The sequence below is a fragment of the Sebastes fasciatus genome, chromosome 3 (assembly GCF_043250625.1).
Source record: "Sebastes fasciatus isolate fSebFas1 chromosome 3, fSebFas1.pri, whole genome shotgun sequence".
Classification (NCBI taxonomy): Eukaryota; Metazoa; Chordata; class Actinopteri; order Perciformes; family Sebastidae; genus Sebastes; species Sebastes fasciatus.
This window is the reverse complement of record NC_133797.1, coordinates 15,130,630-15,157,288: the sequence shown is the minus strand read 5'-3', so window position 1 is coordinate 15,157,288 and position 26,659 is coordinate 15,130,630. Positions and strand designations below refer to the sequence as shown.

Genomic DNA, 26,659 nt, shown 5'->3' with positions numbered 1-26,659 from the left:
TTCTACCCTTTCACAGCAGCCAGGGGGGGATACATGCAGCTCCACCTGTGAGACGTCTAGGACGCGCTACAGAGAGGACAACATGGCAGAATATCCGTCCCAGTACATCCAGTTCTCACCATTTTTGTTCAACACTTGATCATGTGGAAATGAGGCGTTTTACTGCAATTTGCCACGTTTGCCACATAAGCGTTTTCAAATTAAGTAGGCCATGTACAGGGAACGTTTCAACATTGCTTATAGGCCAATAAATTATTTATTGTGTGCAGCTGTAGCTGAAGAGCTGACACAAATATAAATTTCACGTTACATGCAAGAACAAACTCACACTTGCTCGTGAACATCCTATCTGTAATCCTAAATGCTCAATTTTAGGATCTCGTATGCGCTTTTTCCTTAGTCACAAATGCAAAAAAATTTCCGTACACAGGAGTGCCTGATAAGGGAGGCTGAGAGGGCAGAGCAGGACACACTGATCATGTACGGGCCTGTATGTCTGGCCTGTCAGGCGTCTAGTTAGCAGACACCGGAGCCCACGATCTTCTCCTCCACTCCCATCGAGATTAAAACAACCATTTTAGCAGACAACCTCAGATAACCCCCACTTACAACCACTCCAGTCCTCCTTCCCGCCCTCCCCTCACCGTGACCCAGCTGACATGATGAATGTAGGGAGGAAGCGGGGGTACGCTGACCGCACAGTCAGGCACCGCAGAGTATCACCACATGGCTAGGACCGAAATATCCCATTATGGGTCTTAGCGCTGAGACCTCTATTAGTGAGTGCGGTGTGAGGCGTCACTCGTCGGGCTGCTGAATCGCCACTTTTTTGCAGAGTCAGTGTTAAACCACAAAACACCCTTTCACACTCATATGATGATGAGGAGGAGTCTGCCACGCTGGCATCTCTTTAAGCACTTTGAGTCCTGGTTCAGCTACCTTATGTACTGTGTGCATCTCCTCTAACAGCAACACATGCTACTGAGCACTCAAACACCCTCATCGTGCCTCTCATTGATAGACCGACATGTGAGACGTACAGCGTGACATTTGTCCTAATCTCTGGGGCCATGACGTGCTCTGCCGTGGAGCGCTCTGATAACTGCAGGAGGTAAAAGAAGCGGAGAAGAGGGAGTGACGGAGGAACAGTGTGTGACTGTGAGAGAAGGAGAAGAGAGAGTGAGTACTAATGTGTAATTCATGGCCATCACATTGGGCTGCCTGGTTACGGGGAAGTCAAACAACTGGAACTCTTATTCTCAGCTGCCCAAGCATTTCAGAAAGAGCGACTAAGCAACTAAAGATAATGGCAGAGACCGGTTTATCATGTTAGTCTGCACCACCAGCACTATCTCTAACTGTCTCACTAAGGGGTTAAAGGTCATAAGCTACCTGCTACCGGAGATGCCCCCAAGACAGGCCCTTAATCTCTGAAAAAGGGCTTGTTTATCATGTCGACCCACAGCCAAAGAGCTTAAGCCATCTGCAGCTTACGATATGAGTGGCGGCTTGTGACCATAAATACCTGCGTGCTGCAGCCAGAACCTCTCTTTGCCTCTGCCCTCTTGTAGCCACGTAACCAGCAACCTACCGTTTCCCTGAGTTCTTAGAAAAAGACTGGTGCTAGTTACATAAACAGCAATGGATTCACTGTGCAGCCACCAGAACTTCATGTCCTCAAGCTGCTAAAGCGAACGATTGGTAAAGTACACTTTGTTAAAGGATGTGACAATCACAGGATGGCAGGCAGTGTCATCATTCATCTGGTGTTAAAATGCTGTTATAAAAGTATTTAGATTAAAAAAATCATATAGATGCAATGATTATAGTTGACATTAGGGCGGCAACCCAAAGATATTCAGTTTACCGTCATAGAGGAGTAAAGAAACCGGAAAAATATTCACATTGGAATCAGAAAATGTAGATTTGTTTTTTTTAATTACTCACACCGATAAATCGATTATGAAAATAGTTGGCGATTAAGTTAATAGTTGACAACTAATCGATTAATCATTGCAGCTCTAGTTGACATATTAAGAAACTCAACGAGTTATTAAAAAAAATAATCAAAACAACAAAGCCATAACTGCAATGAATGACAGGATCTCTATGACAACAGACAGGGTGGAAAAGAACAACAAGGTGACAAGGGAGTATATAATAGAACATTAATTAAAATATCCCTACTGCAGACTAATACTAGTGAAGGCTTCTTTGTTTTTCCAGCATCTAATGAATGGCACAGCAAGCTGTAGGTTGTCTGAATGGGGAACTCTTCATCTGTGGCGGATTACATAACAAGTGGCCAGTTGCTACCAGGACCTGTGCTCCAAACTGTCACGCACAGCAGGGATATCAAATCCCTTGCTGACAATGTACTCAGCGGTGGGAGGTTCCTGGGAACGCTAGCGAATACAATAGCATTTCATTTGGTTTTTTGCTGCCTTGCGGGTATACCTTAGCAAACAGCTGCTTTTGCAATCCCACGCTCTCTCTGGTAGTGAGGCAGTGAGTCTACAACACAGGTCGATTTATAATGTACCTGGCTATTCAAAGGAAACCACATCTAAAACTGCTGCTGATCTCTAATACATTTCACATACATCTCTTATACTTCTCCTAAACAATGACGTCTCAATTAATGGTGGCTCGGTTCAGAAATGACCCTGAAACATCATACAGTTATTTTTTAAATAAGGGCGAAACATGCATTTCAACAGGTACATTGCAAGTATTATTAAGCATTTACTAAAATTGTCGCAAGAACAGATCGAGGCAAAAGAGGTCTACTAAAAAACAAAAATAAAAAAAATAAAACACCAGCTGATTTATTCCCCTGCTCCACACCCATGAAAAACAGGAGAATTAAAGTGTGCAAAATTCTAAAGACACCACCTGCAGGCTCAGGACAGACACAGCCGGCCTTCCCTTTCCTCCTGAGACAATGGGGCACTTCCACTCTACCAGTGTGTGTGTGTGTGTGCGTGTGTGTGCGTGTGTGTGTGTGTGTGTGTGTGTGTGTGTGTGTGTGTGTGTGTGTGTGTGCGTGTGTGTTCCTGATGGGCCCCAGATGGGTACGCAGGCAGGCAGCTCTGCCTTTTGGCTTTGACATGTGAGCGAGCAGCCAGCCGGCCCCGGGTCACTGCACCACACCTTTCCTCCTCATCCACCCTCCTCTCTCTCATCCCCGCTCTCCATGAATCACATGCAGCACCTGCCCTTTACTTCCATATCCAACTATACTTCCAGTCTTCTTTCCTTGCTTCAGTTCAGTTGAATTCAACTGCAAAGCTCTGCCTCGTTTCTAAGGTTAAGTAACACTGAGTAACATTTATACTCAAACAAATCTGTTGTCATTTCTATGCAGCTCTTCCTCTCGCTGTAGCCGTTTCACTTGTTCTTGAAATGCGTCAAAAACGGCCTCCGATGTGAGCGAAGCAAAGTCCTTTTTAAAGCAGCACTTTGAAGCTCTCCCTGTTGGTATGGGAGAGCTGCCCACCACAGCTCTCACTGAACCTACGCACATCATATGTACATCTCTCGTCAGTACAGCTTCAACAACAGCTCTGCACTCAACCTCCCTCGTCCTTGTATTATCACACTCGCACACGCAGAGTGCATGTGCCTTTGTAAGGGCACTGAAGGGCACACACACCTCTGTGTGCATGCATACACCACATACACACTGATACCTGACATCTCTGTAGTCAAAAACGATCCCTTGATTTTTTTGTCAGTGTGACTTGAAACAAGTGTAATGGCAGCAACAAGCTGTAATTCCATCAAGGTGACAGGAGCAGTCAGCAGAGTATAGTGTCTTGACAATATACCCATGACTCTGGAGGGATAACGCAAGAGAGAAGTGTGATGGGATTGTAAACATTTGCATTCAGACAACTTTTGAGCATATCCTTAGTCTTGTTAAAATACCAGAACGTAGACCATCTGGTCTTTTGCGGTGTTAAAGTGTGTGTGTGTGTGTGTGTGTGTATGTGTGTATTAGGCCTTTGCAAGCTCACAAATCTTTTTTTATGAAACGAAGGAATGTCACATGTATTTCAACTGCAGGCAGCATTCCAATACTTCAGCTGTGCCATAATTGTTGTTGTCCTGCAAAAAGTCTGCTGATTGGTCAAACATAAGCCTCCAGACTGCAACAACTTGTGTACAGAATTCCTTCATTCTATAAAACAAGCACTGGTAGTCTCTGAAATCAATATTAAGACTTACTTTTATTCATATTGACACTAAATGTAGCCGAGCTCCTGACTTGTGTTAGAAAGAAAAACAAAATTTAAATTTGTCATATGTGCAAACTTATTTCTCAAACCAAGCTCCATGTTTTCAATCCAGTATCAGCAATTTGCCAAATATATTTATTGGCCTTAAGCTGGGAATACACTGTACGATTTTAGAAATGTTGCTGTGTAATTCCTACTCCTACTGTAGGAGTAGATCGTTTGTGATGTAAAGACAAATATAACGATTTATGTGCTCACACTGTGCGGGCCGGTCGTCAGCCACTGTATGTGTAAAATAGAAAAAAAAACACGGCCCGTTGGCGCCTGCGGTCCGTTCTGCCTGGTAACAGTTGTCAAAGATTCGTTTGAAAGCTCCGAGGCAGGTAAAGTTTGTTTGCCTGCAGAGGTCTGTATGGGTCACAATGCTAACAAGGCAGAAACGTGCTGCATTCATCATCTGTGCCATCCTGTCTGCTGAGACGTCTAAGAAAAAAAAGAAGAAAAAAAAGGCGTATATGGATTTGCAGGCAGCTAGGAATATGGTTTTGCAGAGAGAATTGGAGGTAAGCTAGCTATGTTTTACTATATCTAGTGTACATTGTTATCTTGATAGCTACGCTCTGATTACTGTAAAAATCTGAAAAAAGGCAGTGACGTTGGGGAATCGGCTCGTGGCTCTGCTTCAACTGTGCGAGAGCCTGTGGACGGCCGACCAAAACTTCTGACATATCAGAAATGCATCGGTTGGGAGGAGTTAATCGGCCCTCGGGCCCCCCCACCCTTGCACTTCACGGCAAACGACGCCCGACAAAGCTGAAATTTGGGCCGACTCTAAAATGAGTCGTGCGGCTCCAAATTAAACTTCGGGCCAGAAACGGTCTAAAATCGTACAGTGTATGCCCAGCTTTAAGGATTCTATAGTCCTGGAGTTAGTTCCTGAGATGATTTGGTTTTGAAGTCCTACATTATGTGATGCTAACAACATCTAATCTTCCAGTATTTTCCTTTTCACCCCTTTTTTAATAGGGGCACACATCATCTGCATTTTCTGTTTGTTGTGCAGTGATGTTATTTTCAAAGTAATTCTTAAGACTAAATGACACAAAACAATTTTTCTTGCTCAGGTGCATCCTGTTACTTTGAAGACATTACTTGATGTAAACAACCAGGGAGCCGTCAAGTTTTTCAGATGTTACTTAAAGCCTCACTTGATTATCTTACGTGGCCGCTAAACAGAGAAATATGTGCAAATCTGATGTCTGGCGTTTCCTAGGTGGAGTGAGTATTGAGAGGGGAAAGGAGTGTGAATAAAAGAAATAAAGAACACCTGGGCCTGGAGTGACACGAACAGAATTGTATTTTTTCTTCTTCTCAGCCACCAAATGCAACTGCAAACAGCGCTGCCAAAGCAACCAGAGTTTCTGCTTATTTTTCATTCAAAGTCCTCTGGAAGCGACACCATTAGTTGAAGCGCGAGGAGCGATGGAGAAGAAAAAAAATATGGCTGCCCTAGATTCCAAACTTGTGAATACATAAATAATGGATAACTTCTCAGGCCATCCAAGATGTCTGACATAATTACTGGACGTTCTCTTAAAAGGGGAGGGTCAGATTTCCAACCCAGATACCAGTCAATACACTTCTCTTTGGCAAATCCCACACTCTCTCAAACCCATTTAACACACACACACACACACACACACACACACACACACGCGATTTGACCTACTTCTAATACGAGCAGAGGGGGAGGAAATTTGACCCTTCACCCAGTTATTACACTAATTACACATCACCAATGACCGTCTCAGCGGTAAATCTCCCAAATTGACATGCGAAAGGAAATTAAGACATCATTATACCCTCTTAGGAGAAAAAAAAATAAAAACTTGACTTTGCGAGGGAGTTCTATTGTTCCTCTCCTGCCTCACTCCTTCTCGAGTGTCGAGGCTCATTTAAAGCAGCCGCGAATCATGATTCACAGCGATGTCAAAGATTATTGGAGCGATTAGAGTATTTTGTAATGCAAAGCCTCATTTAAAGCAGACTAAGCCATGTCCATCGAGCACTATATCAAATAAACGGCAAATTATCTCTCTGTGTGGTGGAGGGCAATTAAACCAAACAGAAAATGTGGGCACAGATGTTTTTTCTTCTACGCTTTGAGCATCGTTTTCCAAAAACATTCCAAATCCATTATTTCACAGTTAAAAATAGCGAGCGTGAGACGCCGGGTTGCTTAAATGGTCCGAATCGGTCGCTACATGTAAGGCTTCCTCTCCCAGATCATGTCTAGTAAAACAACATGTGAACATGTGGCACAGTGATCCATACTCTGCAGATGGTGACATGCAATATACATGGAGAGGAGAGCAGTGCTCAACCCACATAGCAGCCCATACATTTGTTTCCCATGATGCTTTGCCGTGAACACACAAAACACATTCAAACTGTTGAGGACAGATGATCACAGCTTAAAAAAAAAAAAAAAAAAATCACACTCCCGATTGTTTAGTGAATCATTGGAACAAAATTATTTTATTGCACATTTGGCATCTTGTATCAACACCTGGACCATTTTCAGCTAATTTTGTTTTCCTGGCAGTGAAACAATGAAATAAAGTACTTGCATTTGGCTTCATTTATAGTGAAAGTGATTAGGAGAATAAACTTGAAATGTGCCCTAGGTAATGTAGCCCATATATGAGCATTTACTGTATAATGCAACCCAGAACACACCAAAGTCATAATAGTTTAGAGTTTAATTAGTTTTAATTTAATTTTAGTTTTGACTTTTCAAATTCATTTTAATTTAGTATTAGTTCATTTTCAGAGGGCGATCGCTAATTTTGGATTCAGTTTTTCAGAAAGGTTTCGCTTTAGTTTATATTTTAGTTTGTTTTGTTAGGGCCAAGTATAATGTAGTTACTAGGGCTGTCAATCAATTAAAATATTTAAATCGCGATAAATCGCATGATTGTCTATGAATAATCGCAAATTAATCACACATTTTTTATCTGTTCAAAATGGACCTTTAAGGAAGATTTGTCAAGTATTTAATACTCTTATCAACATCGGAGTGAGCAAATATGCTGCTTTATGCAAATGTACGTATATATTTATTACTGGAAATCAATTAACACAAAACAATGACAAATATTGTCCAGAAACCCTCACAAGTACTGCATTTAGCTTAAAAAATATTGTCCTTAGTTAATCGCGAATAATCACAAATTAATCACACGTTTTTTATCTGTTCAAAATGTACCTTAAAGGGAGATCTGTCAGGTATTTAATACTCTTATCAACATGGGAGTACATAAATACATTTGCTTTATGGAAATCAATTAATAACACAAAACAAAGACAAATATTACCCATAAAACCCATTTTCATTCACATATCTTGAGGTCCATGAAAGTTTTTCCTCGCCAATATTTAGGGCAAGTTTGGAGCGTTATTTAAGCCCCTTCGCGTTGAGCTAGTATGACATAGTTGGTATGGATTCCTTAGGTTTTATAGTTTCATATGATGGCAGTATCCTCACTCTAGCTTTAAAACTGAGCCCACTACAACCTCCGGAAGATCGGTTGCGTTAATGCGTTACAGAAATGAATGGCATTAAAACGAATTTGCATTAATGCGTAATTATCATGTTAACTTTGACAGCCCTAGTAGCTATATATACATAAAAAATACATGGTTGTAGTACTGTGTAGGGATGGCCATAATGTTTAATGTTTAATCTTCGCGCTACTTTAGTCCGATGTGAAGCAATTGCAGCATAGCGCCACATCATGGAAAGTCAAGTCTGTTCAATTTCTGTGGTTCATTGTCAAGAGAGTTGATGGAAATTCATGCCGTCTCCTTTTTTCTGTAGTTTTTATTCGTTTTTAACCAAGAAATATAGTTTCAGTTTAGTTTTTCCTAAAGGCTATTGTTTTTATTTAGGTTCAGTTTACTAAAAATATGTTTCACTGCTTATTTTCTTTTTAGTTTACTATAATAACCCTGGAAAAACACACCAAACTACAGGAAACACAACGGTCCTCTGTGTTTGCTCACCACCTTTGTTTACTGGATCGCTGAGTTAACACAAAGAGCAGGGTTGTTATTTCTGCTAAAGATGCCTCTTCTAGGATTCTCTACTCTTTATGCCCCCTATGTCTTTCTCTCAGTCTCTCTTTCATGGAGGGGGGCGGTCATTCTCCCTCTCTCACATGACTGCTGTCGGGTTGCAGCCAAGGTCACATGTTTACCCATACAGACAGTGGCACCTGACTGAATAGGGTTTTTTTAATAGGGGGAAACTACCACTCACTAGGTTGACTGCTGGAACAGTCATCAAAGAGCCAACAGCCTGGCTGCAAAAACTGGCGCCTGCCGTATGTGCTTTAGCCAACTCCAGCCTTATTATCTGAGCTATAAATGGCAGGTTCAGGAAATGACAAATGCAGATGGAGACAAGCGTATATGTTGAATCGGTCTGGATTAGGATGGTGAAATCATTATTCTGGGTTTCCGTTCATGTTGAAAACTTTGTGTTGATGATTTACGATTTTGAAAGATGGTTGCAGCGTTAGCCCATGTCTGGCACATACTGTAATAACTTGTATTGTAGTGTCACTGCTACTTGGCAATGCATTGGGCTGTGCCACTAACTGTAAGTGGGACCTTAAGACTACCCTATGGGACTTTAAATTATATCCTTGTTACGGAGGCAACATTTAACATGGCGTACATTTAATCTGGTGTGGTGAAAGTTAGATTTTGTCCACTGCTGATGCGTCAGTTAGTCTGTTGCTTCTCTGCATGCACACACAAGATTAAAGCCATCTTTGCCCTACAGCAACTGTAGGCTCTCTTTTTTTCTGACAGACTGATGCTTCCCTCATCTCCTTTATGAAACACGGACAGATGGGATAGATGCAGAGAGTCAGAGCTAGATAGAGAGGGTGAGATACAGAGTGGGGGAGGAAGGGGAGTGCTCGGTCTGTGTAATCTGCCCAGAAACTAGCCGTGGGCACAGACGAGAGCCGGTCTGTCAGGAGTTCCACTGGGTTTACCGATGGCAAACGACGGAAATCCACTCGCTCCTTTAAAGTTCTGGCTCAAATTTTTTTACATCAATGCCGCATGTTTAGCCAAATACTATGAACTACTAGAAAACACATGAAAGACGTGCATGCGTGCTTTCTGTTGACCACATTCATCCAAAGTGCGTATATTTTATGCATGGGGGACACCAGTGGAAATTTAACCCCTAACTCTGAAAGATTAAGAGCTATGCTCTGCTCATTTAGCTACAAAAGGACACAGGACTTAGTGAATAAGCCAGTTATAGTGTGTGCTTTGTTTTGACAGTGACAGCAGGTAAGTGTTAGAAAAGTTCTGTTTGTCTCCAAATCTTCATCGTTCACCTGACAGAGAACGTGAAATGAGCAAGAATGCATCTATTGATAGAAACATAATTTAACACCAGCAGAAATAGAAAACGCTCTCACTCGGGTGCCGCCTTCCTTGCGGGGTGTGATAGCTTGTGGCCCACGTCCCGACGATTCAATCATCCACTGAGGGTTTTACTACACTGTCCAAACTGACAGCCAATTGTGAAGTTTGACAAACAGGGCTGAGGAAAGAGGGGAATGCTCATCTCTCTCCCACACACAGCAACCGCTTTCTCGTCTGAGGAATTAAACCATTATTAACAAGTCTTGGGACTCCACGGGAACTATGCTGGATGATGACCCATATTCTGGTTAGATGGCAGGGAACGAAAAAAGAAATGCAGAGGGGGTGAAAATGCATTGCTGCGTGTGGGTGGGTGGGAAAAAGGGACTTTGATATTTCTGAGCATTCAGGCAGTTGTGACCTCAATCCCAAAAAAGAGATTCAGCATGTGTGGAGGAGAGAGAGAGAGAGAGAGAGAGAGAGAGAGAGAGAGAGAGAGAGAGAGAGAGAGAGAGAGAGTCTTTCCTATTGGCAGTAAAGCTCACTGTAAAAACGCATATGGATTCGGGGGTTGAAACCACGCTGGAAACCGGGGGCAATAAAATGCAAATGGGAGTTCAAAAATCAATTTGGACTCGCAGAAACCCACACCACCCCTGCTCAACCAATCCCAAGGCCACAAGTGGTAAATAAAGCGAAACGCAGTTGATTACTAGGCAAACCAATGCTGTTGTCACACTAAACCTGCTGAAGCCACAAACGGCATCCGCCATGCATAGCAACAGAGCAGAGGAGGGATGGAGGACAGATTGGAATAAAGTGGAAACAGAGGAGACGCAAAAGACTTTTGAGTTTGAAAGGAAAGGGATGAAAGAATAGTGCAGATATTTGCCCTCTTCAAGCAGCAACTACAGACATGTGCACACACACACACACACACACACACACACACACACACACACACACACACACACACACACACACACACACACACACACACACACACACACACACACACACACACACACACACACACACACACACACACACACACACACACACACACACACACACACACACACACACACACACACACACACACACACACGTGCATAGTTCATTGGAGTAGAGAGGGAGCAAGGGGGGGGGGATGCGCTTGCTGTGCGGCGGGGCCAAGAGACTCTGGGGCTGAAGCCCATCACTAACACACGGATTAGTTCACACGTGCACACTGCCTTTTAATCTGCTCCACTGACAAAGGTTGGAAGAGAGAAATGGAGAAAAGAAAAAAGGCGAGAGACAAAGAGATGGAGTTAACGAAAGAGATGGCCATAGAAACAGAGCCAGAGAGGGGCGGGAGGGGGATGGAGTTTGTGGGACAGAGGGGGGAAAAGATTGAGGGAACATGCCTTTATGTGCACTGTACAAGAACCACCTAAAAGTGAAATGTAATCAATACACAAACGTCCCTAATCCCTTTAAAACACACACATACGAATCATGTGACTGGACTCTCTTCCTGAATCCCACTCCGCACAATGCCGCCCAACGCCACTGACCCACCCACAACCCTCTCTTTGCCCTTTAGCCCTGTGTGGCTCGAGGGGAGAGGGCAGAGGATTGGGATTAAAACTCCAATATGGCCCGGCTCCTAAAATGAGCCTGGCGTAAAGCCATGGAGATCCAGCCAGATGTTGGCTCTGGGGGCAGGGAGGGGGAGTGGCTGGATGTGTGTGGGAGGGGGGGGGTCGCCTTGTCAGACCACATCTTCTTTACAGCTGTGGATGTGTTACGGATGTGTTGTGTGAAACGCAACTAATTTCTTTAACGCATTAACACAATCGATCTTTCGGAGGTTGTAGCGGGCTCAGAGTGATGATGCTGGCATCATGTGAAACTAGAAAAACCTAAGGAATCCATTGGTACCAACCATGTTATACTAGCTTGTCAAGAAGGAGGCTAAATAACGCTCCAAACTTACACTAAATTTTGGCAAGGAAAAACTGGCATGGCCATTTTCAAAGGGGTACCTTGACCTCTGACCTCAAGATAATTGAAAGGAAATTGGTTCTTTGGGTACCCACGAGTCTCCCCTTTAATAATAATCACATGCAGTTTGGGGGCAAGTCATATTCAAGTAAGCACACTGACAGCTGTTGTTGCCTGGTGGGCTTGAGTTTGCCATGTTATGATTTCAGCATATTTGTTATGCTAAATGCAGTACCTGTGAGGGTTTCTGGACAATATGTGTCATTCATTTGTGTTGTTAATTGATTTCCAATAATAAATATATACATACATTTGCATTAAGCAGCATATTTGCCCACCCCCATCGTGATAACAGTATTTAATACTTGACAAATCTCCCTTTAAGTTACATTTCGAACAGATAAAAAATGTGGGATTAATTTTAGATTAATCACGATTAAATGTTTTAATCAATTTAATTTTAATACTTCCATCAGAGGGCAGGGGTAGGAGTGTAATCCAAATATTCTACATCAACCTTTAATGTGCAAATATACGTTAATGTGTCCAAACACACACACACTCACTTTCTCACTCAACTCACTGATTTATCTCGCCAAGTCACTTAACCCAGTTGACACAGAGGTTGCACCACAGGGGGTCAGACGTCAGTTCTCACAGAAATGGCCCATAATAATTCAGCATACGCACTGATGATGAGAAAGCTGTTACAAGAGTCAGGGGTGGGGACTTCTCTCACTGCTCCTTCATCTCACAGCTCTCATTGGTGAAAATCTAACCTCTATGATTGGTCAGAAGGCAGCGGTGTTTCCCCATTTTCCCCAGCTGTACGGCTAAAAATAGAATAGTAGTCAGATTTAGCCTAATTGAGTCTGTCTCGTTTCTCCATCAAGCATCCTATTTCCCCCCTTTCTATCTCCCTCTCTCCTTAAGGTACAGATTAAGTTAGCTCGGCTGCTAACGGGGCATGCTGCTCCAGGAAGGAGGAAGGAGCACAGCAGCATTTCTTCCAGGAACAGCATGTAACCGCAGCCTCATCCATAAGTGGGCTTATCAACAACCCTGACACAATGCCGTTAATGGAACAGGTTGGACAGCACACTATGTGGGAGGAACTGAACACTTAGCAGAATATTGCAGTACAGCCTGAACACACAGTCCCCGTTTCAAGTTGATTCATTTGAACACCTAAAAACAAAACACTGAAAATGTTCCCATTTCAGTCATTTGAATTTAAAACCAGCCCAGAGAGCCCGGGTTTAAGCCTGCTGACTAAGGCTGTGCGTCCGCCAGCCTTGTTCTGTTTGGTTACGCTGTCCCTCTACAGAATGCTGTGCAGATGCACTTTTCCAGGATAAGGGCAAAACAACAAGGCGCCAAGATGACACGAGTCAAAGGGTCAGAAGGGCGAGACAAGGCTGGAGTGATGGGAGAGCCTTCAAGTGCCGACATCCAATCCCCTGTGCGGGGCCTTCTTTACACCTGCCTACATAACATCTGTGCGGGGATGGCTTCTGAGGATGAGAGGCAAAACCATGGTGACCTCTAATTTTACACTGTCTTCTACCATCTGACAGCTAACTATTGGGAATACTGAGGTCTGCAGTCCTTGCATCAAAGTTCTCCAGTAGCTGATAACAATCTCAAATTATGGCATATGATAATGAAATTACAGAAAATTAAACAAAAAAAATGTTAAATGTAAATGATAATAAATGAGATGCAATGATTATACTCCATAGAATTAGGGCTGGGCAATATGTGGATATATATCATCAAAACAATGTAAAAATATATATTGTATATATTTTCCATATTGTTTCTATTGCGCTATCTCTATGTCCATTTTGCATTTTGTCTTTACTAGGATGTTAGAAAACCTGCTGTATTTGATCTACACTGTTTCTCTTTAGGAGATGGATTTTTCACTTTCTTGAAGGCAAGTGCTTCTCTTAAAAAGGTCTGTGACTGGCCACCCTGAGGGTGCCAATCCACAAAAACGTTCTAGTGTCAGAAACCTGGCAACCCAAGCAGGTAGGTGCTACTGAAAGGTAAATCAATGCAGGATAATTCTCTCCTCCTCAACCTCGACTCAGAGCTACACACCCACATGGCACAAAGGAAAACGTAACTATCTTGTCTTGGTTGAAGTGAGTAGATGCTTTCCTGGTGTGCAAAGTAAGCATTTTAAAGAACTTACTTTCACCATCTTTAAGAACAGAATATGACCTCCTCATTATAGCTGGGCACCTGCCACCCTGGTTGTAGAGGAAGCAGACTTCTGGCCACAAAGTTTGTCACCATCTGACTGTTTGTGGTGATTAGTCCCACCCTGATACTGGCTCCTGTGTCACTGTGTTAATTACAGGTCAGGAACGCTCTCGCTGACACAGTGGGAGTGTGGATAAGGCTTGCGTGCTGCTCAAGGCTTCCCCTTAGTCAGGTGTGTTTGACCTATCCCTCTGCTCATCTCATCAGCCTGTCAATTACTTCCTCGTCCTCTGACACCGTCGTTAGCTAAGGATAAGCCGAAGCCAAGCTAGGCTATTAAGGACTTGCACCGGGTGGCCTACGAGAGGGGCATGTGGGGGGCCTGCCCCAGCACGTGTGCGTGCTCTAGCTGGGCTCACCAGACCAAAGATCAAGTCCCTTAAGCTGCTTTTCTGCGCCAAGAAAAGCTTACAAGTCGTCACGTTGGTCAGAACAAATGGTCCCAGTTTTGGGCCCTGCAGCAGAGCCTGAGAATAGGCTGCACTCACTGGGCAGACAACAGAAAGACTGGGGAAGCAGTTTGGCTTTCTTCACGGAGCATCAGCACAGCCAGAGAAAATGTAGCCCAGGCTTTATTCATGTTTGACTGCTCATCCAACCCCAAGGCTGGAACAACAGTGCTGAGTTTAAAGCCCACTGGTTAAAAAGAATGGAAATACATGAAGGGCTTCAATCCCAACAGAGTTATGTACCATTTGAAAAATGTGACACCTATTCAATGATATTCAGTGGTGAGTTTTACTGCCTGGAGTACATGTTACTAAAACTACTGCCTATCACATGGCCTGTGGTTGTAACGGTTACATTCAATAGGACGTTTTAAGATAAATAAGAAGAGTTCTAAAATCTGACCAAATGTCCTGACTAGGGACGTCACGATAGCAGAAATTTAGTAATTGATACTAATACCATTGAAATTCCATGATTCTCGATACCAATTCAATACTACGGTAAAAAACAAAAGTAAAACAATAAATCCCATGTACTTCCAGATCCACTCCTTTATTACCGTTTGCTTACTGTTTGTTGTTAGGAAGTTAAACTGGTCATAATTCCTTCTCTATTATCTATTTTATATTGCTGTGATTGCTGTTTATTGCTAAAAACTACATTTTACAAGATTACATTTGAACACATCATGATAACGTTAGAATTTATCTTAGACCAATACTTTATTAAATTTTTACTGAATAGAGCCTGAATGCATCATAATGTAACCTCCCGTTAACAATAGCTGTTCGCTCCGTGCAGGATCGTGCTGCTTACCGACTGCTAACAGCTAATGTTAACTGGCTCTCCTGCAGATTTCAACACGGATTTGTTGTTCGCAATGTAGCAATATCAGGGAAAAACTAGGCAGTGTCCCCTGAGTGCGTCAATAGTGAGTTTACTGCATCCCAAACACATTTTCTATCGTTCCTGGGACGACGTTAGTCTCGAGCCCTGACGGTACTACGGTACCTGCAGTACTGTAGAAAAAGTACCATCACATTTTCCGAATTTTGGCATCGACTTGGTACCGAATTATCGGTTCTTGTGACATCCCTAGTCCTGACAAGCTCATATACTTTGCAGCCAGAGAAAGAAATATTCTCACACACACACAAAAAATTAAATCACTGACAGTCGAGAACATCTACACCAATCCAAAGTTGATTGTAAAAGAGGCGTAATTATCTCCTTTTACCATTTCACATACCACTGAGCCAAAACAAACCCAGAGAGGGCAGACCTCATGGATGCTCCTTACATGTCACCCAAGGACAACCGATCTGGCTCCCAACTCTAATGGACAAGACTGAGCCTTTTTAATATTCCACAGGCACACACTGAAAGGTGTTTAACCCGCACTGTTTGCCCAACTCCCCTCGTAAAAAAAAAATAAAATCAAGCGGAAAAGCTAATATTGCTTCCTCTGTCTGGGCGGTGGGGGAAAAATAATTTGTTGTGTATATCATAAGCCTGGCCTTGATAAACAATATTAAAATGAATAGGTTGCAGCAGAGGAGGAGGAGGAGGAGGGTAAATGATAAGCGACAGTTCCTGTGGATTTACTGTAGCAAGTAAAATCCTGCTGTATTGATCATCCATTAACAGAGTCATCATCCAAAAGGGAAGAAGAAACAGGTTGAATAACAACAGACTAAACCCTGGGCCATGGAATAATCTTTTACTCTAAAACTCTTTAACAAACAAGCATCGCCTGACAACTAACCCGATCTGGGGGATTTGTTATCAACATGTTTAAAAGAAAAAGGACTAATAGGCTGAAGGCTTCGAGATCAAAGTGGTGGAACTGCAACGTGCGGGCATATAAGCCCTTTACTGTTAAAAATGACTGAGGCAGTGTAATTTAGTAGTGACATGAGGAAGTGAAATAGGGCTGTTAGGAGGTACATGATCAAAGCGGCAGAGTCACCACGTTATCTGGTCCCGCCGCACAGTGTGAGCATCTGGAATGTGGCTTTTCAGCCCCCCTGTTTCGGTCCTTTTTATCCAGCGTCCTGTGGTCTCCGCTGTCACGACGTCTCTACTCGTCACAGAGGTTATCAGGACCTGTGGTAGCCATGCAAGGCAAATCGTCTCGCTGGCGGCAGATATACAGGGCTGATAAGGGCCCCAGTCAGGCTGGACCATAAAGGAGCTGCCTCCAATTTACACAACTTGAAAGTCTGCTGGAATGAAAGCTGCTGCTGCTGTTGTTGTAGAATCATGGTATAAGCCTGACACACTTGGGTGAACAACGACGCCCGATACATATAACTTACAGTGAAGCATTTGCTTAAAGGGAATTGGATTAACTGCTGACAAAAAAGGGGGGGGGATTATAAACGATTCTGACTTTAAGTGTGCTTCTAAAAAGATGGATTACCATTTCAATTTTTTGCCCTCTTTCATTGCTAATGGAAATTTGAATTAGTCTTGTGCTGTTCAACTTCCAAGCAACAACACCGCACTCACTGAAAGCAAAGACAAGAGGGGGAACAAAACCCAGGTGTCAGTATCTGGATTTGGTATAGTGGTGTGGTACAGGACGACCTGTTCCCGGCCCACTCTGTTCTGCTGCAGGTCTCTGAGTCGGCACGACCCAGCAAGGTGGAGCCAGGAAAAGGAGGAGGGAGAGGATGCAAGTTTCAATGGATGTTGTACACATAACAAGAATGAAAACCGCTGAGTGCTGATGCAAAACTTATGCTATCAAATGCACAAATGAGTGGGTAAATCACTCTTTTTACATTTGGCTTTTATGCATGGAGTTTCAATTCACTTAAATTCAATTAATTATCTCTCTAATGATTCATAACTCTGCAGTAACCATTACTCAGTGCTGAACCAAGCCAGAAGTGATCTCTTCTGTTCTGCCATCTACAGGCTTTACACTAGTCCGCTCTGATTGGCAGAGATGACTATAGCCCATAAATGGCCATAGGAACAGGCAACATACTACAAAGTGCCTGGCTGCGTGATTGTGGAAGGAGTGACGAAAAACAGCCTTCACACTGTGTTGTAGGAACAAACATCTGAGCCGGCACCTTTTTTTTTTTTTTTTTTAAATGTATTTGTGTGGGTGGAACACTGGAAAAATGCAACCCCGCACGGGTGCTGCAATCTGCCGAGGCCAGTCAGCCGACCGGCTGGCCTTGTGCGGCATCGCGTATGAGCACCAAGATGACACATCAACTCTCCGTCTATATTTAACTCGCTGGACGCCTCTCCATCCAATGTTCCCATCCTTTTAGAAGAGGCTGCCAGGGAGAATGGTGAGAAAAACAGGCCGAGGTGATATGTAATTACGCTGAATGGATCCAGCCTCCCACATCCTTTCATTGTACCCACACCCTCGGAGATAATGAAATGGAAGGCAAGCTTTTTTTCCATTTACCATAAATCTTGCTAAGTCTAGCCGCTCTTATTTATGGTGTCGAAGAAAACCCTTAACGGCTTGACTCTTGAGGCCTGCAAAGTCACAGAGCATAAACACCAGCGAGCAGCCGATGTGGGTGGTGAACTCAATCTGATAAGGGCTTCTAAGAAACCAGTGTTCGCACGCTTCAGAAGGCGGTGTGGTAAACCATCACAAGCAAAGATCTCCCTGCACACCCCACACTTCTTCTACTGGAGATACTATCTTGGAAGCAGAGATATAAGTCTGAATAGAACTATGATCAAGCTGGAAAGCTACTGAAAGGACATTTTGTTCGGATATCGGGCTGACACTGGTGCCACTGCTGCATACAAATCAAAAAACATCAAAACAAGCACTGAACTTTTGACTTACGCTCCAGCTCTGCCTGCACGCACCCTTGCCTGCCCCTGTAACTCGAAGCCCTTAGCCCGGCAACCAAACTGTTGCATAACTCTAAAAAGGTGCAAAGAGTGTGTGCATGAGAGGAGGGAATATCTTTAACTGAACACAACTGTGTCACCCCTTACTTTTGGTTTTAAGGACCTGTTGAAGAGGAAGTGCTTTCTTGAAGAAGAAGGGCAAAAATGTTGTGGGGCCCAATTAAAAGTAGGACATGATGGACGTGTTCACGTCAGGGCAGGATGTGCATGTGCCTGCAGGCTGTTCTCTATGATTTAAAAGGTGAAATGTTTTGAAAATGCAATGCCAACTCACCTATTCTTCTCCAGCTCATTATGTGTGGACCTGCAAAGACAGAAAACAGAAGTTGTCAAATGAAGACTTTTGCATGTTCAACAAGCTAAGACCTACAGTATCTGTTCCTACTGAAAAGGCGGTGCACTGTGTTTGTGGAAATAAGGCATAACATTAAGATAGTAACTATATGAGCTGATTTGGGCCGAGATAGGCACAGTGAATCACCTTGTCAAATCTGATTTATGAATTTATTAATTAATCCCAAACGAGACCAACTCTGGGCTCAGCGCTCTGGAGCCTTTACACCAACGAACGTCAATGTGACAGCCTCTTCCTCAATAATGCACAGCTCAACTCTGTGTGTGTGTGTGTGTGTGTGTGTGTGTGTGTGACACTGCGGCCACTAAAAGTTCACACTGTGAATGAATGTGTGTGTGCGTGCATGTGCTGCTGGGCAAGTGGGAGCCTGCACACACACATACGCACACACCCTGTGCATGCAGCAGTCAGGGTTCAGTGCTCTGTTAATAATGTAAAGTGAATCAGCTGGTTCCTAAGAGTCTCTTTGTATGGCAACATACTGAAGGGAGACAAGCCCTCCTCCTGATGCTTAAATGGCCAAGTTCCCATCCACACAAACTGCACTCCCGATCGCCTCAAGGGGGGGGTGGGCAGGTTTTAGGCGGGGGGTGATGGACTCAGCCTCTCCTGTGTCATGTACACAGCACTTCTTTATATTGTGGGTTATCAATACTGCAATATGCTTTCCTCTGTCGTCCATTTTTTCTTTTAATACTGAGCTGACAAAACTGACATCTTCTTAATACGGAAGCAGGAAATACGGAGAAAACAGTAGATAAGAATGGGGGCAGGAAGAAAGGGGGTAGAGAGGGATAAGACAGAGGGACCGGTCCGAGGCTGTAGTTCAAAAATGGCCCTGCCTCAGAGGAAATTATTTTTTCAAGTTGAATTATTTACACCAATAAAAAAACACCACATGTCTCTATTTTAATACATTACATCCCATGTAATTGGGTATGCAAGACTGGATGTGAAGTCAACTGTGGCAGTGTATTTGATTTAACATGACATGGTGTGTATGGCCGGGTTGAGTGGCTGCCATCACAGCAAAACACAGGGCTCACATGTAAGCTTGGCCTGGACCACTTTCTGGAAACCTGTGAGAGCCTAAGTGCTCCCACGTATGCTCTTTTGATGGGTTTCAACTTACATATTCTACAACTCTGTAGTAGTCATGCATGACTGTGCTCTGCATCAGCCAACCAGGCACACATGAGAATCACAAAAATGATAAATCTGAAAGCAGCTTGATCTCTTCTGTTCGGCTGCTACTACCCTCATGAATGCCATCTCAAAAATGGACTCACAGTTCCAAAATGATTTCTTTGTAGGGAAAATGTACAGTCAGTCTTGTGTTCAATGCAGGCTTTTACATGAATATATAATTATTGTCTAATGGCAGTGAGTCCATTGATTTCTCTAACTGTGAGTCAGAGCAACAGTTTTGCTAACAGAAGATGAATACTTTGGAGTGCAGAACTGGCGTCATCAGCTGTCACCATGCTTGCACTGTGTCTGTGTTGCTTGGAAACCCTCATCACGATTTGTAATTTCTTCCAAACTGAGTATTTCACCACAATGTGACTCTGTGTATTGTGTAATTATGTACGGTTTTATTATTATGTTTAATTATGTGGGTTTTTGTCCCTTTAAGAATGATGATTTTACAAGTAATTTTCCAATGGAAGCCAGTGACATGAGGCTACAAACTGACGCCCGACACTTGACGCTGCGTGACACGCTACAAATAAAGTTGAGCTGGTCTCAACTTTTTTCAGACGTGGTGAAGCATCAACTAATCATATGTTTTCGTTTCCCCTAGGGCTGTCTATCGATTAAAATATTTAATTGCATGATTGTCCATAGTTAATTGCAATTAATCACAAATTAATCACACGTTTTTGATCTGTTCAAAATGTACCTTAAAGGGAGATTTGTCAAGTATTTAATACTCTTATCAACATGGGAGTACATACATACAATTGCTTTATGGAAATCAATTAACAACACAAAACAAAGACAAACATTGTCCAGAAACCCTCACAGGTACTGCATTTAGCATACAAAATATACTCAAATCTTAACATGGCAAACTGCAGCCCAACAAGCAACAACAGCTGTCAGTGTGTCAGTGTGCTGACTTGACTATGACTTGCCCCAAACTGCATGTGATTATCATAAAGTGGTCATGTCTGTAAAGGGGAGACTCGTGGGTACCGACAGAACCCATTTACCTTCACATATCTTGAGGTCAGAGGTCAAGGGACCCCTTTGAAAATGGCCATGCCCGTTTTTCGTCAACAAAATGTATTAACGAGCGCTTGAGCAACACTTCAACGATGAGTCTCCGACCCCACTGGGTGGTTTTGTTGCTTTTGGCAATGCTGTGTCACTTCAACTATCTGTTACTCCAAAAATGAGAGAGGCCTTTGGTCAGCCCTGGTCCAAGCAACAAACAAACACAAACACAAACACACACACACACACACAGACACACACACACACACACACACACACACACACACACACACACACACACACACACACACACACACACACACACACACACACACACACACACACACACACACACACACACACACACACACACACACACACACACACACACACACACACAACATCGTAGTATGGCCTCTCATTCAGGCAGATCAATCTACGGCAGCTTGCTTTCCCATTGGCTTTTATCATCACAAACCGCTTTCCCTGTCGCCTGAATCAGATATCTCTGCGTCTGGAGCTCAACAACAATGCAATACAGATTATAAACTGGCTCAAGGCCACACACAACGGCAGCATACTTCCTTCTGCAGGCACGCACGCATATGTGTGTGTGTGCATGTACGTATATGCACACACGGAGTGGGTCAATGAGATAAAGCAACCCTGCTATAAACGGTAGGCAAGAGAGGACAGAGTCAGATAAGCCCATCGCTTTAAGCCTCAACACGCTACTGAGAAGGTATATACTGTAGCTACTGTACAGCTGGAGCAGGCTAGTACCAGACAGCAAACTGGCTTTAAAGAAAATGTACGATTGCGGTTAATCCAATCATTATATTATCATATTTCAAAGAAGTCAGTTCAAACTTCATTTCCTCAAAGTGATTATAAATGAAGAATGAACATGAACATTTATATGACTGAGATGTATGATCTCATTTAGACGCCATTATTGGTCAATCATCTCTTTTTGTCATTCAGAATGCACACATAGAAAATGATGTAGATGTGAGTTGTAGGTGTTTTGTTCAGACCTCTGGCTTCTGTGGAAATTGTAATAGGACATTGTGAGGTGGTGAAAATGGTTCACAACTTTAACTAATTAGCAACATTCCTCCTCATCCTATGTCAGCAGGCCATAAATAGTGCTGTTGGATAAAGTAGACCACTAATGACGCAAACATGCGCCCCATCAGTGACCCGCACAGCCCTAGGGATATACAAATGATGCTGTTTTGTTGGTTTGCAAGGTGTGCAATTCCAGTGGGAATGAAATAAACTGCATCACAACACGAGGCTGAGAAATGGTGTTAAATACTAAATGGTGTTACCTCACAGAGTGAGTTGTGAACGTGTCTCTGTAGAGAGGAAGACCAAACATCATTCCTCAACAGCCTTTTATGAAAAACTTTGTGTTGCAGGGCATTGGGAGAAGATTTCTCTTCTCTGTGCTATTTTCTCTCATGCTTATGAAAATCTTTCTAAAAGTGCACCCTCCTCCTACTCCTAAAGAGTTGTTCACCTTAGAAGCTATATTAAGGGCCAAGATGCTTCGTGAAAAGCTTATTCGTTTTCAGAGAGGATTTCATTTTACATTGAAGAGGATATTGTTTGCAATACATCATTATTCTGTGTACTCGTAAAGAATTCCCCTATTAGGAGCAACTCTTTGGAAGCTTTATGAAAGCGGCCTCAGACCTATATCTGATCATGACTGTTGCCATGCAGAACTAGGCAGCGTTCTGCGCTCATGATGAGTAATGCGCAGTTCCTGTTTGTGGCCCGCTCTTACATTAATATTAAAAGGCTCAGAGAAAGAGAGAGAGAGTGGGGCTTGCGTTTGATGTATGAATGTCAATGGATAGATTATTGTAAGCAGCCTAGCACCAAGAAAAAAACACAATACCAGTGGGTCTTACCCTTGGAGATTCTCGCCTGCTTCTCCTACTACTAAATGCAAGTTTCTGTCATCAGTGAGAGCATTGTGTTTGACAAGGGCTCGAGCAGCTGATGATGTGATTATTAGACAGTGTTAGATCCAGCAACGCAATATAATAGACTATTAAACATATGCTCCAGAGCACACATCAACAGCTTGATGATGCATACAAATGGAGGAAAACATGAATGGCGCCAACATGCTTTTCTTTATAGGACATAGTTGTATATAAAAAAGGTGTAACAGCAAATTACAGATTACCCTAAACACCATTAGTCCTGGAAAAAAGGCTCCACATATTCACCTTTGGAAGTCTGCAAACAACAAGGCCATAAATAGCAGTTTTTCCCCTTTAGGGTGCAAGGCAAAACTATCCCTCTCTCCCACAGTGTATAATACATTTGGTAAAGGAAAAAATGAGCATGACTACCACCAAAACAAAATACAACTAAATTTAAAATAAAGTAAAAGCCAGTGGGTTTATTTAACCAGGTGTGAAAGGAATGCACAACATTACAAAAGACGTTTTTTTTCGTTTTAAAGCCGTCACTTTCACCACGATCCCTAACCTCAGCCACTGCAGTCCCTTTGACAATCAGCTGATGAAAAGCTAGCAGAGCCATTGGTGCTACCCCCTCCCCCCCAAGCCAGCACAACAGCGGTCATATGGTGCACTATGTATTAAACACGTCTCTACAAGTTTGAGAAACATCCATGCAAAGTTTTTTTTTTTTTTACTAAAAGATAGTTCTGGACCGTGCAAATGCTGCCAGCACTGTATTCACCCTGTGGTTGACAGCTCGCTTGTTTACCAAAACGTGGCTATAAAAGCGTTGGCAGCCAGTATAATCGCATGCTGTCTGCAACACGTAAACATGTAAAAAGACTGTTTAAATTATCCATCAGTAGAAGCATTTCATGGCGTGAATTCTGGGCACTGTTAACGCTGCATATAGAAACAGCGGACACTGAGTACAAATATAACATCAATATCATGTGCAATACTACTTTTTACATTCTCATGTGCAATATCACTGTTCATTGTGTGCAATATTAATGTCCAACATGTGCAATATTACTTATTTTTCTGTTTGTTACCTTTTTTTATTTTACTTATCTTATTTACTAATTTTACTAAATGTATCTTACTTAAATTGTTATTCTTTTAGGCACTGGTGCTAGAAATAGTACTTTTTTTTATTTTATACATTTGAACTTGTAATTTTGTTGTATTTTTGAGCAATCTCTGGCACAAGAATTTCCTATCTTATCTTATATTATCTTATATTATCTTATATATATATATGCAGCGTTAACAGTGCCCAGAATTCACGCCATTAAAAGGAGGGCATGTTTCTTACCTATTGTGGTTACTGCTGAACTTCTTATTTCGGAATTTCCTTTGCCTCTGGTAGTTTGTGTCCTGACTCGATGGAAACGTCGAAGCATATCCATGTTCACACTCTGTTGGAAGACAAACGTGTGGGTTAACAGTCAGCTATGGACACCTTTTCTCGACCCTTTACAACAACATACCATTCATGGTTGACGTGCACATACAGGTAGCTAGGTAACGGTTGGGATGACAACACTTCCTATTTAACGGTAAAACAGCCGTTATTTCAAAAAGCAGTCAGACGTTGACGCTGTTTGTTGATAGATCTCTCAGCTTCACACACATTCATAGTACATAATCACCTCTTTCTCTCCTTTCGAGATATTCCGCAGCTTCCAATAACCGCTGGATATTGATTAGCTGAACAGCCGTCATTCTCTCCTGAGGCTCGGTTATTACTACACTGAGTGATACTTAATAAAAACGTCGTGTTGTTATCTTCGCTGGCTCATCAGCAGCCTTTTGTCGAGAGAAGAGATGGGTGAAATCCAGTGTTTCCAAGCTGCAGACAATCCTTGACCAGGCTCTCGTTGTTAGAAAATGTCAAAACCAGTGTATCAAAGTATTAAAAGTTTCTAGGAAACACGTTATTAAATTTGTACAAACATATAAACAATATAAAATTCCTCAGAGGGAGCCCAGAGCCAGCAAAGTGCCCGCTGCTGCTCGTTTCCTCTACTCTCCTGTTTGTTTACCTATAGCTGCACACAGCTGAGAGGCGGGCACCTCGCGGAGGAGAGAGGCCGGTCGATACGCGGTGCATTCTGGGAAACCGAGTCTTTAGGTTGCATTTATAAACTACTGTCATACATACACAATGTTCATTATTTTCTATTTTTCTGCGGTTTACCAAAGGACTCTCTCTCCTAACAGAAACGTGGCTCTTTTTGGATCCTCAGAGGACTCCTCAACTCTCCCTTTACATATTCAAACAGCTCTATTGATGGGCATAGACTGGAAGACACTAACTCCACCGTGCTTCAGAAACTGGTTGCATGAACTGGTCTCAGTTATCCACATGGAGAAATTGCAAGCCAATAATTTGTGTCAACAGTCTTTAGGTGCATTTATAAAACTACTGTCATACATACACAATGTTAAGATAAGATAAGATGAACCTTTATTAATCCCCGGAGGGAAATTCAGGTGTCAAAGCAGCAACATCAGCAAACATCAGCACACAAAGTGAAACACATTAACACAGAAACAGTTTTTAAAGCTAGTCACATGTCAAAGACAATTTTTGGAACAGTAATGCAAAAAGTACTTTACTATGGACATAAATGCACTTTTCTCTGCTGCTAAACGACTGCAAATTGGGTGTATGACTGCAAATTGTATGAAATTGTGTCTGAAACATTTACTTATTTTATTCTTTTATTGTTATTTTCAGGTATGTTCATTTTAATACTTATTTATTCTATCCTTCTTAATGCACTGACGGGAGCTGGGAGAAACAATATTTTGTTTCCTTCTGTGTATGTAAATACTCAGTGAAATGACAATAAAGTGAATCTTGAAACACAGGAGAGGTAAAGGCATATACAAATTATAAAAACAATAATAGAGATATAAAAGATACAGAGTGAATGGGTGAACATAGTATGTGCTGTCCGTCAATAAAGAAATGTAGTATGTACAACAAATAAATATAATATGTGCATATGTGCAGTCTATAAAGTGGTGTATAGGATGTATAGTGTAAAGTTAGTGTAAAGTGTGCCATTGGTTTGAGTCCAAGATGGTTGCAGATAGTGCATGTTTAAAGTTCTTAAAGTCAATGTTCATTATTTTCACAATTTAGCACGCATTTCCCCTGCGACTTATCAGGTAAAACAGCGTCAGTTATTACTTTATGATTTAACTATATAGCTATGGCAAGTCAGTTTTAATGAGTAAATACATCTGTGGGACAGTGCTACAGTACACCTTGTGCCTCCTTGTATTTTTATATCTGGTATATTTTTTTGTACTTTGTACTTTGCACTACTTACTTTTTTACTGCCTTTTTACTAACATGTTTTGCACGATGGGACTGTGATGCTGGAAACTTGAATTCCCCTCTTGATCAATAAAGTTACTATCTATCTATCTATCTATCTATCTATCTATCTACAAAGGTCAACATGCATTATTTCAAGTTAATGTGTTGATTATTATTATCATTGCAAAGTTTAATTGAGGTTATTGCTGCTACTAATGACAATGAAGAAAATGTTGAAATAAAATTATAAAGAAATAATGAAATGCCCACCAGTATTCTAGATCACATGCCTGTAATAGGTATGACAATTTTGTTCATAGGTCAAAATTTTGCAAAAATAAATAAATAATTTAGGCCATCAATCATTACTGGATCGTTTGAAGCGGTTGTTATTGACTAAAAATTGTGTATTGTTTATTCCTCTCATTCATTCTTCCCAAGCTCCTCTCTCTGCAAAAAAAAC

General features: G+C 42.2%; 1 protein-coding gene across 2 annotated transcripts in view; it reads right to left on the bottom strand.

The window, feature by feature from the left end:
* The window catches only part of mxi1 (max interactor 1, dimerization protein), a 36,741-nt gene that overhangs the window by 8,621 nt on the left and 1,461 nt on the right, over nt 1-26,659 (bottom strand). Inside the window, exons 1-3 of one of the 2 annotated variants that reach the window (XM_074629195.1) lie at nt 24,515-24,920; nt 24,178-24,280; nt 18,574-18,603 (exon numbers count right to left, since the gene is read on the bottom strand). In XM_074629195.1, the coding sequence (XP_074485296.1) occupies nt 18,574-18,603; nt 24,178-24,280; nt 24,515-24,587 (206 nt within the window). In that variant the 5' untranslated portion in view covers nt 24,588-24,920. Of the gene's footprint in view, nt 1-18,573; nt 18,604-24,177; nt 24,281-24,514; nt 24,921-26,659 lie in introns of those variants that run through there. The other variant, XM_074629194.1, reaches the window with a different exon arrangement.